At 35.5% G+C, this 17,674-nt stretch overlaps 1 protein-coding gene across 5 annotated transcripts in view; it reads right to left on the bottom strand.

Annotated features, from left to right (window-relative positions):
- LOC123880491 (trafficking kinesin-binding protein milt) overlaps window positions 1–17,674 on the bottom strand; it is a 58,129-nt gene that overhangs the window by 38,910 nt on the left and 1,545 nt on the right. For 2 of the 5 annotated variants that reach the window (XM_045928659.1, XM_045928666.1), the window contains 3 exons: window positions 16,221–16,314; window positions 7,802–7,906; window positions 259–363 (listed from right to left, as the gene is read on the bottom strand). Coding sequence is in view for 2 of the 5 variants with exons in the window: in XM_045928637.1 (XP_045784593.1) it covers window positions 259–363; window positions 7,802–7,906; window positions 10,721–10,808 (298 nt within the window). In the remaining 3 variants the exon portion in view is untranslated. Of the gene's footprint in view, window positions 1–258; window positions 364–7,801; window positions 7,907–10,720; window positions 10,927–12,238; window positions 12,573–16,220; window positions 16,315–17,674 lie in introns of those variants that run through there. The other 3 variants (XM_045928696.1, XM_045928643.1, XM_045928637.1) reach the window with 3 other exon arrangements.

Here is a 17,674-nt window from a genome sequence, read left to right as displayed (position 1 = left end):
GATTGGTGGAACGAACCTACACTGTGCGTTCGAGCGCACTATGAGACCTCATAGTAGCGTTTGTGAATACGAGTGTATGGCTGAGATCTATAGAGCGAACTTTGACTTTGTTCAGACTTAAGAACACTGTTAAAACGAGACAGCGTTATATAGCTGACATAAATTGTCTCGTTTAAACTGAAACTTTGAGCAAAGTCAAAATACGCTCCATAGATCTCAGCCTAAGATCAATAACAGAATAAAAAGATCTGTACTCACGAAAGTAATTTAGCGTCTCCCTGATCTGGTCGGGAGTGAGTGCGAGATCCTCCGGCCTGACTGGCAGCGCCGGCGACGGAATGAACCAATCTTGATTCTCGTATCCTGGAAACAAACCCAAATTGAATTTCCTATAGGAATTTTTACTATACACTAGGTGATGCCCGCGATATCGACCGCGTGGATTTAGGTTTTTTAAAAATTCCTTGGGAACTTTGATTTTCCAGGATAAAATTAAAAGGCAATTTCCTGGACGCAAGCTCTTCCCCTTTCATGTAAATCGGTTAAACGGATGGGCCTCTAAGAATCCCGTGGGAACTCTTTGATTTTCCGGGATAAAAAGTAGCCTATGTCGGTCGTGAAAAGCTAGCAGACAGACAGACAGATACACTTTCGCATTTAAAATATTATAGTATGAAGTATGGATGTAGATTATGTTCCAGATTGGCCGAATACTGATGATCTGTTAAGATTCCTGAACAAAAAAAAATTTAAAGAGTTAATATAATCACAGAATCTTAGAACATATTCTTAGAATTTCCCCGGATTTTAAACGGATTCAAAATATCATTTACCCGTTTCTTGTGCAAATAGTAACTTGTACCTCTTGGTTCCGAAACATTGCGGCTAAACAAAAATAGTGGTGCATATACGGAAAGCACTACACGAAAATCAAAAGCAAAACTTTTTCTGCATATAAACGACTTGCTGATACCCGCGACTTCGTTCACGTGGATGTAGGTTTTTTAAAAATCCCGTGGGAACTCTTTGATTTTCCGGGATAAAAAGTAGTCTATGTGCTAATCCAGAGTATAATCTATCTCCATTCTAAATTTCAGCCCAATCCGTCCAATAGTTTTTGCGTGAAGGAGTAACAAACATACACACACACACACACATACAAACTTTCTCCTTTATAATATTAGTGTGATAATACAATAAAATCACATCACCACACATACCTACCTATCTAAAATTCACTCAAAACCTAGCTTAATAAACACACAGCACACAGGTTATATACCTATCTAGGTATTCCAATTAATTTATTACAAAGCAAACCTTTTACGCTTATTTATAAAAGTTTTCAATTCAAGAAACTATCATAACAAACAAAGAAATAGAAAAACAAATTTCCAAAAACTTTATCAGCAACTAGCGATGCTGTAGAGGCGGCTACGTCAGGGGAGTGCTGAATCACACCTACAACATTCCCCGTCCACTTTCAATCCAGTTTGTTCCTGCTTTTGATATCACGTGACTACATCTACGGTAATAGTAAACTGGCTAGAGGCCCTACAAACATAATATTATTAATTTTTTCCACGTCACGCAACGTTAAATAAAGTTTTTCTGAGTTTCCAGCTTTTTTGTTTACTGATTGAGTTTAGGTTTTTTATCGTCAAATATCTAAGGTCCCGGATATGTACTTAGTACTTACGATGACAAAGCTTCTAAAAGTCGGCTATCTACTAAATAATATAAAAGCTCTCTTCAGAGCCAGAGGAAATTCGGAGACGAAAAATCACTTCACGTCATTATCTTACAAAATTCAACAATTGACAATCAAAGAGTGTACAATGGTACCCATTTTGAGTAAATGTTTTGAGTTTAAGTTTGAACTAAGAGTTTGCATTCAGTACAGACAGTAAACCATTGCATTGGGTATATTACTATTCACCTACTACATTCCTATCAACAAAGTTTAAAAACAAATTTAGCATTCTTAATACATAAGTAGGTACTAAAAGGCTCGCCCTATTAAAAACTATCTCGCCCTAATTAAAGTAGAACATACACACAATTGACATTACTTACTTCCAGTTATTTTTATAGCAAAATTTAATTCAAGGCTCTCCCCTACATCTAATTAGTTTTTTAACGAATTCGGGCATACCAACGGTGTAACGTGTAGATAATAATTAATAGCTCATTGTTTACTGTATTACAATGCGTAGATAAAACCTACGATCACGTTTAGCTGCATTCTGCATCGAAGATGGAATAGTGGCCATTAAAAGATTCTTGCAATGCCGCAGGCCCGCGAATGGTATGCTAGAACTTGCATCTTGCACCCAGTTGACAGATGGCACGCATGAGACCGGTCGGGAATGCGCGCCGGTCAGCGGACGATGACTCGAGCGATGAGCCACCATTAAATATAGCGTTATCGGGCGACGGGACGCCGGCGCCGGAAACTGCGCCTTAAACCTACTGGGACATAACAGGGCCACGATTCCGGCTCGTTCCCACTTTAATATTGAGTATGCAGATCTTGAATTCCATCTTAACACGCCTAAACAGTTGTAAATTCCTAAAGAGTGCTCTGACTAGTCAGGATTTACGTAATATAATGGACGTCATAATTTTATCCTTGTGTTGATACTGAAATGATTGCTCATATGGAATTTTTACAGTTTTATTCAAAATATAGATTTAAAATACCAAATATCGCAATATGGGCGTCGAGTGTGTTTATAATTATTATTTTGTCAGGCGCTAGATCTTTCATAATATTGACATTATATAAGAACATAATAAGTAAAACGAGGATTGGGAAGTTATAGTATCTTATCATATTCATAATATAAAATAATTCACGGGGAAGTTTTAATAAACTGAATTTGTAAAGAAAATCCCACCAAAAACATTTCATGTAAAAATGTAGCCAAGACTCACAAGTTCATAATGTTTTCACTGTTAAAAAGTTATGAGATCTCTAGTAGAGCCAAGCCCCTAGCTAAGCTTAGATTTGTGCTGGCCATGGGACCTATCCCAAGTCCAAAGTAATATAGCTCTTAAATGTTCTTGACTGTATCAAATTTATAACAATAAATAACAAATCACTCTACTTACAAGCTCTGATTCTACAAACCCTACATCTTGGTAAAAAAAGGACGGCTTGGCCGTTTAATGTTCGTAAAACTATTACATGACAATAGTTTGTTCGACAATTACTAATTTGTATTGTACTTCGTGATGGTCGCAGAAGCAATTCCGGGCTCATTTCAGATAAAAAATCCACGAATTGTAAACGGCCAAGCCGTACTTTTTTTACCAAGATATAGGGTTTGTAGAATCAGAGCTTGTAAGTAGAGTGATTTGTTATTTATTGTTATAAATTTGATACAGTCAAGAACATTTAAGAGCTATATTACTTTGGACTTGGGATAGGTCCCATGGCCAGCACAAATCTAAGCTTAGCTAGGGGCTTGGCTCTACTAGAGATCTCATAACTTTTTAACAGTGAAAACATTATGAACTTGTGAGTCTTGGCTACATTTTTACATGAAATGTTTTTGGTGGGATTTCATTTCTTTTTGGCAGGTGCCCTAGATTTTTTTGGATCTATTTTTTGTAGGTACATCATTTTCATGGCCCACTCCCTAATAAATCTGCCAAGGACATCTTATCCTGAAAATATCAGCATTCTAGCGACAGAATTTACAGATTTGCTTTTCTCATAAGAGGCGTAGAGGGGGGAAATTTCCAAAGTCTTAATTTTCCTGTTGTTTGTATGCAATTTATAGTCTACATACCAAATTTCAGTCTTCTAGGACTTCGGGAAGTGCCCTAGAATTACAGACTAGAAGTTTGACTGTCAATAAATTTGAAACTATAAAAGCTAGACAATTGATACTCAGTGCGTTTAATAAGTCTGCCAAGGACATCTTATCCTGAAAATATCAGCATTCTAGCGACAGAATTTACAGATTTGCTTTTCTCATAAGAGGCGTAGAGGGGGGAAATTTCCAAAGTCTTAATTTTCCTGTAGTTTGTATACAATTTCTAGTCTACATATCAAATTTCAGTCTTCTAGGACTTCGGGAAGTGCCCTAGAATTACAGACTAGAAGTTTGACTGTCAATAAATCTGAAACTATAAAAGCTAGACAATTGATACTCAGTGCGTTTAATAAGTCTGCCAAGGACATCTTATCCTGAAAATATCAGCATTCTAGCGACAGAATTTACAGATTTGCTTTTCTCATAAGAGGCGTAGAGGGGGGGCATTTCCAAAATCTTAATTTTCCTGTAGTTTGTATGCAATTTCTAGTCTACATACCAAATTTCAGTCTTCTAGGACTTCGGGAAGTACCTTAGAGGTTTTGAGTAGAGGTTTTGATGATCATCAGTGAGGGACGAAATCGGCGTATTTTAGGTATCAATAAATCTGTAACCATAAAAGCTAGATATTTGATAGTTGGTATATTTGGTAAATTTGCTGAGGACACCGTATACTGAAAATTTCAGCTTTCTAGCGTCATCCAGACCGAAGTTATGACGGGTCGAAAATACGGCGAAACACTTCGAGAAAAAGGTACGTAGCGCCCCGGCCGCCGCGTTTGGCTCGTCTTGGCGGGGGCACTGCCGTGCCCCCTGATTTCACATTTCTTTAGTTCATAATATATAAACTTGTGAATAGGTGTCAAATCAAGGAAATATTGCAAAAAATTAAAAACTAAATTACTAAGAGGAAAGTCTTTAAAATACAATACTTAAATTTTACTAAACTTATTCTTATCGGCTCTAGTCGATAAGAAATGATATATCATATCGGTCACTGATATGAAAGATACTAAGCTTTATGAAATAAATCGACTTTACCGCAACGTAGTAAACGCAAGTAACGCAACAGCATTGCACTAATCGAATGAATTAGTTATTAGTTTTTTTCTATTCTAAAACTTTTCAGTGTGCCACGTACCTATATGACAAAAGTTAACACAAATTATTTCTCCTTTTACCTAAATTGGTCAGGAAAGTTGCGTTAAAGTTAATGAATTTTAGCAAAACGCAAAGTGAAAACACTAGAAAGTGCGCATCTCTTTAAATAAAGATAGCACATTAAAATAGCTTTCCTCGTCAATACGTATGACGAATAGACCATTTCAAGTTCATTTGTACATAACAATAGCAAATGTCTGAAAGCTAACTTAATACTCCGTTTAAAGAGGCAATTTTTTTACGTCAACTTACTTTAAAGATAGCAAATCTTGTTTTGCACAATACCTACTTTAAAGTAGTACCTAATAACTACTCTAGAGTAAAAATTTAATCAGTTATATTAAAATTATAATGAAAGCAGTTTAGGTAGTCTCGGAAATTCTATGACCTAAAAGAAACAAACTTAATTTTATAGATAAGCACGCACGTTCAGTACCAAGTCTAATAATACGCCAAAGGGTCTCACTAAAGCCTTTACACTCAGAACTTTCAATACGACATTGTTTAAAATATTAATAGTAGGTATTTTAATGTTCTTTTCAAGTATCTCATCTCAGTAGTCATCTTTTTGTTGTAGTATAGGTACTTGTGGGTTTAATTAATTTACGAAAAAAACTTTCTGGCAGCGTTACTGAAGGCCGTGTCAATTCAAATGGTAAATTACCAAGTCTATCTTTTAGAACGGTTCACTTCAACGATGCCTATACAATTCAATTATAAAAACTACAAAATCATATTGTGTGTCAGTTCGAGATAATCACGAACTAACATATGCATACAGGTCAAATACTATTGACATTGAAAATAAACTTAATATAGCAAAGTTTATACGACAGTCAGGAAACTTGTAACCCTTGTAACAAAACATCGAGGCTTCGACGTCAGTGGCAGGCGTCAAATGTTCCTACGTCTAACGCGAGGTAGTCCTAGCCCCTATTTTTTTTATTTCACGTCACCCGATATACATATTTGATATGTATATCGTCGATTCAAAATCATCCCGAGAGTCCCCACACTCTAGTTTACTCTGACTATAGATAAATAATAGATTAAAATCTATAACTAACTTCATACAGGAAACAATAACTAAGTGCAATCATAAATAGAAATGAGACTATTCACGAGCATGTTATTAGGTCGCGGGCACGGAATGCATCTAGCAACTATCGACCACCTGACAGGTGGATGTTTTATAAATAAACCTCATTATATAAGAATACTATGCTTGAAATACTCTTAATACTTACTAAAGCCCGTACCTGTGACACAAAAGAATACAGAATTTCAATTAGTTCACGAGTGTGGCCTTGCCATATTCATGCACAAATGACGTAAAAAATATAAGATCCGCTTTTGGAGACATATTTTGTAAACTCTGCGTTGGTGCAGTTAAAAGTCAAATATTTAAAAAATTTCAAAAGAAAAATAAAACCGACTTCAAAACCACAAACACTAAAAAGTAAAAAATAACTTTTGTTTAGCTACACTTGTAATGTGCCTAGGTATGAAGTCGAGCGAGCATATTGAAACAAAATTAGAAATCCAAGAGTGAAGCTCGCCCGACTTCATACCTAGGCACATTACAAGTGTAGCTAAACAAAAGTTATTTTTTACTTTTTAGTGTTTGTGGTTTTGAAGTCGGTTTTATTTTTCTTTTGAAAAATTTTTATTTCACAATTTTTAGTGGCCCCACTGTACTATAATATGCTATGCCCAGTTAAAACCCTACTGTTTACTAAGCTATTACACTGATCGCGAGCAATTTGCTTCTATCCATTGAAGAGTTCTGTTCTCCATCTCCAAAGATATTCATCAGATCTTCACCAAATTTATATGGGACCACCTGCACAGTATACAAGGGTATACTGTCAATACTGTCAATATCAAACAAAAAAAAAATTCCAAATCAGTCCAGGGGTCTTTATCCCCTAAATAGGGGGGGGGGGGGGGAGTAATCGGGGAACATACATAAAAAATAAAAAATAAATAAATAAAAAAAGATTCCGACGAATTGAGAACCTCCTCCTTTTTTGGAAGTCGGTTAAAAAAGGCTTGATGAGAAAGGACATAATGAGAAAGGAGATTTTGAAAAAAGGCCATTATGCGGTAAGACGAAATAATATATTAATGTACTTGTACTTTTGTACTTTCTTTAAGTAAACATTATAGAACTAATCCAATAATCTATTTTAGGGTTATACCTACTTAATAATTTTTGAATAAGATGGACCAAGCAATTATTCTCATACATATGCAAAACGATCAAGTTCTTTTCTTCAAACGAAATATTTTCTTCCTTATACAAGTCGTTACGTCGTTACTAAATATTAAAAAAAAATTGCACAAAATTTAAAAAAAAAATCTATTATATTTTAGATAGAAAAAATCTTTCTTTCATAGAGTCAACCTAAATCCTAATATAAGATGAAGGGGGTAGAAACGGCTTAGCTACCCAACATTAAAGCAGGCGGCTTTAGAAGAGAAGTTTTTCATTTGATGACCGCCAAACTTCGTTTCGCAGAGGGCACGTGATGATGATGATGATAAAGCAAAGCACAACAATGCGGCAGGGCCGATTTAGGGTAAAAGAGTGGGGAGGATCCTAGATTGCCTCCTAAACATGTCGTGTGTAGGGTGATTTTAGGTCGGATCCTAGATCACCTCCTAGATAGGCCGGCAGGATCAGATATGCATCCGATATCGCAGACCCATGTGTAGGAACCACCCTAGATTGCTCCAATCTAGCTGCCTTCTAAATCGGCCCTGCCGCGGTGTCGTGCTTAACATAACAAAATAATGTAATTCTCAGTACCAACCTCCAAATTGGGTAAGACTGTCTGCTCTTAGACGGTATTTAGGTATATGTTCTTGTAAAAGGCTGACGATCTCTACCTCGGGCACCTCCTCGCTATTGCACAGCTCTGTCAACAAAAAAATTGCTAGTTTAACAAGTGTAAATAAAAAATTTATAACTCCCCCGACAAGTGAAGGTTACAGTAACTAGAAAAGAGCTGATAACTTTCAAACAGCTGAACCGATTTTCTTGGATTGTAGCTAAGAACACTCTCGATCAAGCCACCTTTCAAACAAAACAAAACAATATTAAAATCGGTTAATTAGTTTAGGAGCTACGATGCCACAGACAGATACACAGATACACACGTCAAACTAATAACTTCCCTCTTTTGGATCGGGGGGTTAAAAATAGGGGTTTAGTTCCTATGAGTTTTCTTTCGGTTTACTTTAAACAAGATATCGTGAGCATGCATCAAAAAAATTTAACATGCTAATGTTTGACAGGTCGTCGTATGTGACGAATCTAGCAACTTATTTTGTAGAATTAAGTACGTTCGCCTGCAGAAAACGGCTAAATTCTATGAAAGGTTTCAAGATACCTTGAAATGGCATACAAGTTCCCCTTCAACAAGTTATATGACAATGTAAACGCAGTTCGATATATTAACAGAGTTTTCAAACGTTTTTATGAAAATGTTCGTGTTTTGCAAACTCGCTGTAATGCGCTACCAAATACTTTATTACTCTGTTATTAGATACTATTTTCTATTTAATATTACTATAGATTAAATATCCTTAGAAAGCCTCTTCAAACTTTCACGTTAAATAGGAAAATTCTCATCAAGATTACATACAAATCGTTAGAAAGCTACAGGTCTAAATGGGATGTCGTGACTAGAGAATTGAACTCAAGCAGTGCTGTGTCTGCAAACATATAATATGTAGACTACGTTGTGTGTACTCGGTCTCGGTATTGCACTGTGCTTGCTGCATTTAGTTTGGAGCAGACAAAATCAATAGTGCGCCTCAGTACCTACCGATGACCGCGCCATCTGCTGGAACATTAGCCTAACATCTCACAGACGTTCAAACGAGACTTTATTTCTTTCTATTTTAAATTATAAGTCATCAGTTCAATAAGCAAATATATCGATAAATGCAATCGATTAATGGAGATGATGACTACTAGTCAAATCAGCGACTTTTTATCAAATGTCAAAACGCTTGCTTAGTAAGGGAGCTTGTATGAAATACACAGATGTGACGTCATAAACGTTTGACGTAATTTGACGTACTTTTTTAGTTCAATCGATAATTTTGGAAAACCCTTTATATATTTTAGTAGTTCGGAAGGGTAATTAAAATACTTTAATACTTTAAAATTAGGACTTCAAGTAGTTTTGTGAATATTCGCAAAGTAAACAAGCTACGTTTGTGTCCTAAATGATAAAAGCGTGAGTAGGTACCTACTTCGGTTCTTAAATATTTATTCTCTAACTACCTGATGCCCGCGACTTTATTCAAGTCTATCTGATTGCAGCCAAGCGCTAGTCTTTAAAAAAAATGTTAAACATTTGTTCTCTAATAACTTTCTCAATCTGGTTCGAAATATACACTTTCAACGAATTAATTAATAATTAATTAATTAATTAAGAATTTAATTAATCCAGATTTAGTACTTTTTAGTAGCGATATAAATTCAGGGCATCGACGTAGTTAAGAATTCTAATGTTAGTTAATTTACGAATTGAGCAATCAAATCACAAATAGAATAAACAGAAAGCACTCAACCAACATTCAAGTATTCGGTAAAAGAGACCAACTAAAATGGTCAAAGGCCTTGTATTCAAAACACGTCGGTTAAACAAACGAGTGGTCCGGTAACGGCCGGCGCCATCGGGTCCAGTCCACAATATTACAAGTCTAGAAATAGGTATAAATGTGCATGTTACCAGCAATGTCTGCAACTCAAACATTATACAGAATTCATCCAAATTCTACAAAAAGCTGGACTGCTTTTGGCAATGTTTGTTGTAGTTGTTACTCCAGCAGACTTAATTTATAGTCTCTTTAACCTGCTTTTCCCACTCGACCTTCTTTCAGAACGTTTTTTGTTAGCTTATGGAAATTATATTCAAGGGGTAGGAAAGACTAGACTATGATAAATTTTATTGTTTTCATTAGGTACTAATGAACAATATTATTTTTATACTCGTACTCGTATATGGCCTTTCTTAGTGGTCATTGTATAAAAGTACCTAGATAAAAGCATATTAATATAATTATTTCATACATTGTGTGAATATTTTAGGTATTGCATTGAATATTGGATTATTTACGAGTACATTGCTGGTAGGTAACCTGCACACAATATGTATATATTTTCAGGACTTGCAAACGCAGCCTTCCTTTATTCTCATTAGCATAACTGGCTTACACTTAGCATCTAAAGAGAAACTATTTAGTTCATGTTCTTCTTAATTAAAGAACCTCTGTGACACGTTTCTATATTTAGTGTTTGTAACCGTAATGGGAAGACTTTAACAGTTACCGAGTATCAAAGATAAACAAAACATATGCATTTGTAATAGTTTTTTCGACGATTTGAAATTATCAGGTGTCAAATCCACTTGATATAAAGCTGTGGACTTGAACTCACAAGACTTTCAATATCATAAAATTAATGATTATTGTTTTTATTTTATCGGCCACGAGCCGTAATTGTCACATGATAAGCCTAACAGACAGTGCCAATACGAAGAAAATAAATGAAAGAGGCTGTGTTGTACCTACGTAACAGATGTAATTCAAACTTGAAGTGAAGTTTGCTTTACAGTTTAGTAGTTGTCTCACTCTCGTTGAATAGAGTAGATAAAAATTCCCGATAGCTGATTGATAACAACTCAAATGTCAAACGTTTTAACGTTGTTTAAACTCACCGTTGCTCCAAGTAAAAAGCAAATCCTGTTGCCTATCGTGCAAATCGTTGCGCCGGCGTGGACGCGGCCGAGTTCGCTTCTCAGTCATTATAAACTTTACACATACACAAACTTCTTCTCTGTCGGTCACCGAAACGAAAAAGGCCTAATGGTTCACATAAAAACAGACAATTTCCCATCCACCGCCGAGCCTGTGTACGTGCACTTATAACCGTTTCCTAATAATCATTCATGTTATAATCTACATAGCAGATAATGGAAAGAACGTCATGAAACTCGATAATAAATACAGTATCGATCGGTAGCTACAACTCAGTCTGTAAATTAACATCCTCTATGTTTCTTGATGGAGTTTTAATATCATACCAAATCACAATTACCATGGCATGTGACCTTATACCATGGTAACTATAGACGAAGTCAAGTTTCATATCTGGAAAGGAGTTTAATACTGAAATGACCTTATCAAATGACATGGAGGTAACAATCGAGATGCAGATTAAAATAATAGTGTATTTACTGCCAAAGTTCCATTGAAATAGAAATGACACCGAGGCCACACGCACAGTTCAGCTGTGGAGGCGGCTCGGTCGACGCACTCGTCAAGTGTTAATATAAATAAGGATGTCGTCAATATGCTAGCAAGTTGGCATCGCTTCCATATACAGGTCAACAATTTTGGCTACACCGTTACTATTATTTGGCGTCCTTATGACCTTGTTAATAGTCATATATAACATCAATAAAGGGACGGCTGAGTCCTAAAGAGCAATTACGATCTATTAAACTAAGAACTTGTACATTTTGTCACTATGTTGTAGTACTCGTAGTAGAGTACGAAGTAAATCTCAAATGGTATTGTGTAAATATTTTCCATTCCAAAGGTTTTATTTTTTGTGAAAAATAAACCTCAATGTCTTTTTCTAGCATGACCTATTTCGAATTACCTATTTAGTGGAACAAATAAAAAATACATTTCACTTTAGTCTCAATGCTCTAGTTTGTATAATACATTGTTCAAGCAGTAGATAATAAGTCAGTTGATGAGTTATGTAAGCCAGTTACTTCACATTCTGCAGCAGAAAAGACAATAACAGGATTATTTTCCTTAGGAGTACTCGAGTATTTCTGTTTTGTATATCGTCTACTTTGTACGTAAATATTAAATTATGATAAACATTTAAACACGTTTAATACTACAAGTAATTTGCAGTGATTTTCAAGCACTTTGATTACGTAGGTTGGCACCAAGAACCGGCATTTTACGTAATATCATATTATTAACAGAGCGATATGGTCGGCTTTAACGAGAATACGATTAATTTGAAGATAATGATATTGCATTCAATGAAGTCTATGTTCTATGTGTTATTGTTATTTAGATTTCTTATAAAATTGGTGAATGTACAATGTACATAGGTAGGACACATACTGCAAAACAAAAACAAACTACCCTACATTCATCTACATTATTAAGAATCTTGTATAGTGTGACAGGCAGTTAATTATTATCTGTACCTTTCATTGCTTTTTCTTCAGTAATTGTGATTGACATCGAAAGTAGTTTATATAAAACTTTCACATAAAACTAATTTGTGCCAATCAATTGATGATTACATAAGATACTGTCTATTCTAGATAGCATTCCTCTATTACAAATAATGATTTACCAAACTTCTAATAACCAAATTAAAGAAAGCATGATATTTCGAATTCGTTAAAGGATTTTCCATAACAGAAATTTTGACTAAGCGAAGAACATAGAGACGTCAATCTAAAGTCAACTAGTTAAGAACAGATTAAAAATAAGGCTAACGCGAGAGAAGCGTGAAAACGATAGGATCGTTGTCGATGGAAACGCGGCGTGAGACTGGGGGTGCGCACGCGCCCGCCCGCGCCCGGAATAGCCACTGGCACCGTTCCAATAGCAAATTTTATCCCATTCTCCCATTCATGAGCTTACGCATAAACCCCCATTGCTTGTATTCTTTGTGACAAATCGCAACATGCACCTATAAGCTAGCCATTGACAAAGTAACAAATAAAGTGGAAATTCAGAATATATTATGTTTAAATGTTAACTGGGCTCTCTCCGTCACTCGTTTCATACAATCGTAGTTCCAATTTCATTTGAATACTAAGCAACCAAAGTCCATGAAATTTTGCAGACATATTCTAGAAACTAATATCTGTGTCTGTGGTGTTTTAGATTTTTCTAAAAATATGTAGTTTTAAAATTACAGGGGCTCAAAGTTTTGTATGAAAATTTTTATGACCGCGTAACTTTGAAACCGAATATTTTAACAGAAATCTGGAAAACCACAGACATAGATATTAGTTTCTAGAATATGTCTGCAAAATTTCATGGACTTTAGTTGCTTAATATTCAAATAAAATTGGAACTACGATTGTATGAAACGAGTGACGGAGAGAGCCCTCTTAAAAGAGCAACGAATTATACTTATTCTAAAATGAATCACCCGGACATTTCAAGTAACGAAAGCGCGGCAAAAATTTTACAGTGAGCGCTGATGAAGTAGAGATGAATAGGCGACATTAATGGGGTAGAGCAAAAACGTTATTAAGAAGATTTGATCGCAGAACCCTGGAGCGTTTATCAAACAATGCTTACGAGTAGGGGTTGAAAATACGGTCCGGAAAGTACAAAATCGACGTGGAATAGTATGCACTAGAGGAAACCTATACCCAAATTGGGCGTTAGGTACTTACTTTTAACTTACTTACTTTTTACTTACTACATTATTACGTACGCGTACAATCCCAAAGTTAAAATGAGTGAGCTCAATTCTGCACATTAATCATTACGTGAGTCATACAAGCAATAACACACTTGTTGGAAGCGTGAGTTTGACATTGTACCTACTCTACCATAAAATCAAAACCGGTGCTCGAATCAACACTTTTTAGGATTGTTAATATCAAATTAAATTGAACAATGTTACACACAATATCAAGGGAAAACTGCAGAAGTATAAGTATCACTTTTATTCATTTCCATCATCATCATCATTAGCCTGCGGACATCCACTGTTGGACATAGGTCTGTATTAAAAAGTGTCACCACACCCGGTCCTCAGCCTTCCTCACCCAGCCACTTCCCGCAAGCCGCTTCATATCGTGGGTCCATCATGCTGGAGGGCGTCCTACAATACGCCTGCTTAAACGCGCTTGCTTATTAACTTTGTAGGTTTCTAATTAGTAGGAGCTAGTAGCCTAGGTGTGAATATACAGGAGAATCTTAAAGATCATCTGGAACAGTATTACTCCGAATACTAGGGTATTGGTACTTATAAACAAAGAGTGAGAACCTTGATCTAATTCATCCAAGGTAAGAACTCATGTCCAAAATCATGCGTAGAAAGCTCATTTTCTTGGGACATTTCAAGATTTGAGATGGAGTGAAGGTTTTGCAGGCAAAGGAGCTTTAGGTCGCGAAAGATGCAACTGGTTGGACGATATAGGAGCTGCGTGAACAGTGAACACTGAACAGGGCTTAGTTACCCGAAGATAAAAAAAACGCGTACAGATAGAGCTATTCACGTGATGACCGCCAAAATTCATTTCGAAGAGAATACAGTCATGACGATGACGTACCTACACAGCTCCTACCTAGTATAGATTCAATTGTCTATTGTCGTCATCTAATGATAATTTATCGTTTGCATGAGTATTTCATGTCCACATTGTTGAAAAACTAATATCAAAATAATATGAAGATCTTGGAAACTTATTTTCTGTGGCAAGAGTAACTTCTTACTTATATATATTACAGCAGTGATGTTTCGTATAGGTACATTGTGAAAACAAGCAGCCACTAATGAATAAATGACGTATCTTTAAAATTACGATTGTCTCATCTTCATATTACCTATTTGATTGAAAAAAGCGACGTCTATCACGTAGATACGTTGAAAAAAATCAAAGGAAGGATTAACGATATAGAGCTCAAAACTCTATTTTTTAAATTTTTGTATGTCTGTACGCGCTTCAAGCTAATACGGTTCACGCTTTCAGTAGAAAGGATCTGAACGCAACTAACGTTAACATAATATAAAATAGTTTTTATCCCGAAAAAGAATAGGATTCGTTCAGGATAGAGAATAATATTTTTTTTTTCGATTTCAGTCCATACTTTTTTCTTTATAGAAGTCGTACAGATAGGTCCAACGTTTTAGTGAAGACCTGACGTATACCTAGTTTCGGAGATGGAGAGCGGATCACGGAACTCCTTACCAGGTAACAGCAAATATCAATGGCGATTTGTTATCTATATCAAACTGTTATTAGATACATATGTATATAATGAAATATCATGTCATATATATCTGACTAATTTTAAGACTGACGGCAGTAGTAAACTAATAATAGTTAATTGTTCAAGGCAATCCAGTATGATAAGACATTCAAGAGTTGAAATTACTTACACTATTGTAGATTTACCAAGTTTAATAAACTGATCGCACCAGATAGGTAACCGGTATGCAAAACACTTGCAACGTACCCTGGGGCGCACAGGGTACGTTGCAAGTGTTTTGCGTACTTTCACTTGACTTCAACAATCTATCTACTAACTATAAATAGATGAACAACTAAAATCTATACCTTTACACCACATTCATAGACATATTGTTACGTTGTGCACTTTCGATAGGAAAGTTTAAACTGGCTCCGTAAAGCGTAGGACAAAAACTGAAATAGTGTTAGATATAAATACTATAATTTTTTTTATGTTTCTACCGATCATTCTACATTATCATACCGATAAGAAAAATCACTGGTCAAGAGTGTGTCAGAAGTCAAAACGTAAGAAGACTTTTTTCTGAATTTCTTTGTTTCCCAGACTTGCTTAGAATTACCTACTCAAGGAACATATTATTATGTGGTGAAGGTCAAAGCTGAATAAAAAAATTACAGCCACTTCCCCTTTTGCTCATTAATTATCTGACTAATTGTTGGTAGTTTTCCGTATTTAAAATTTTGATGGACATTTTTTTGTAAACATAGTTAAAAATTATGATGTACCTACCTTTCTTCGGCAGTTTTGTTTGCCAAAAACGTTATTAGGTAAGAATTATTATTATTTCCTATCTTAGCTATTGACATTCAATAATTGAATAAAAAAAATTGACTTTGACTTCATACATCCCACTAGGAGTTAGATCTGCAAAAAAATTAATATAACGAGGCCCTTATTTAGACATGCCACCCCAGGCCTCTAACGGACTTAGTCCGCCACTGACTTTATTTAAGACTAAATGACGCCCGCGGCTTCGTCCGCGTGGATTTAGGTTTTTCAGTATAAAAAGTAGCATATGTGCTAATCCAGGATATTATCTATCTCCATTCCGAATTTCAGCCAAATCCGTCCAGTGGTTTTTGCGTGAAGGAGTAACAAACACACACACACTACTAGATAGTACTATTATATTATTCTGTGATATTAGTGTGAAGTGTGATAGATAAGAAAAGAACTACTTACTGACCTGTAATAGTAGCGACGTGGCGTGTTGCGCGCGGAGCTAGCGAGGGCGCGCGAGCCGCATCCTGGAGGGCCGCCAGCTTGACGAGGTGCCCTAGAGCCGACTATACTTTAGCAAGGCATACTAAGTATGTAGGTGCATATTCTATCTTCACTATACATATACAGGGTGGAATTTTGTAATGCCACCTGAAGGGAAATAAAGGGGAATAAATATACATTAAAAGTACAGTTTGTAATTTTTACAGATTTTAGTCAGTTCTATTCCTGGGTGTAGCAAGTGAATTTTCGAAAATTTTTGAATGCAGTTTTCTTTCTATTCAATAAAAAATTTTCAAAAGAAAAATAAAACCGACTTCAAAAACCAAAAACACTAAAAAGTAGAAAATAATTTTTGTTTAGCTACACATGTAATGTACCTAGGTATGAAGTCGAGCGAGCATATTAAAACAAAATTAGAAATCCAAGAGTGAAGCTCGCCCGACTTCATACCTAGGTACATTACATGTGTAGTTAAACAAAAATTATTTTCTACTTTTTAGTGTTTTTGGTTTTTGAAGTCGGTTTTATTTTTCTTTCACAATTTTTAGTGGCCCCACTGTACTATAATATGCTATGCCCAGTTAAAACCCTACTGTTTACTAAGCTATTACAGTGATCGCGAGCAATTTGCTCTTATCCATTGAGGAGTTCTGTTCTCCATCTCCGAAGATATTCATCAGATCTTCACCAAATTTATATGGGACCACCTGCACAGTATACCCTTTCAAACAAAAAAAAAATTTTCCAAATCGGTCCAGGGGTCTTTGAGTAATCGGGGAACATACATAAAAAAAAAAAAAAAGATCCCGATGAATTGAGAACCTCCTCCTTTTTTGGAAGTCGGTTAAAAATAAAGGAATGTTTTCTTTGAGTAAAATTTTCTATTTACAGTATTAAGAGTACTTTCCCCTCAGGTGGCATTACACAATTCCACCCTGTATATTCATGTTACAAATGGCATATTATATTAAAATTGTAAGTATAGATGATGCCTGCCAGTTTTTCGGAGTGGATTTAAGTTTTTTCCAGGTCGAGGATACAAGCTATTCTGTACCCAATAAATGATACCCAAAACTGACCCTGTGGATTTATGATGTTAAAAATCCCAAGGGCACTGTTTGACTTTTCTGGGACAAAAAGTAGCCTATGTCTGTCCTGGAGATGCAAGCTATTTTTAAATTTTGTCAAAATCGGTTAGCTGAGCCGTGAAAACCTAGGCGACAGACCGGTGAACTTTCATATTTATTATATTAGTATGGATTATGCTGACCACCAATCAAGCATCTGATCAAAAAGCTGTGTTATTTTTTTTAATAATACATTTACATTAATATGTAGTTAAGTAACTATTAAGCAATTATTTTCAATAAGTTACCATAATACTGAAAATTAACAAAAAGTATTTGAATAAG

This window comes from Maniola jurtina, chromosome 3 (genome assembly GCF_905333055.1).
Source record: "Maniola jurtina chromosome 3, ilManJurt1.1, whole genome shotgun sequence".
NCBI classification, from domain to species: Eukaryota; Metazoa; Arthropoda; class Insecta; order Lepidoptera; family Nymphalidae; genus Maniola; species Maniola jurtina.
This window is presented reverse-complemented; position numbering and strand designations above follow the sequence as displayed.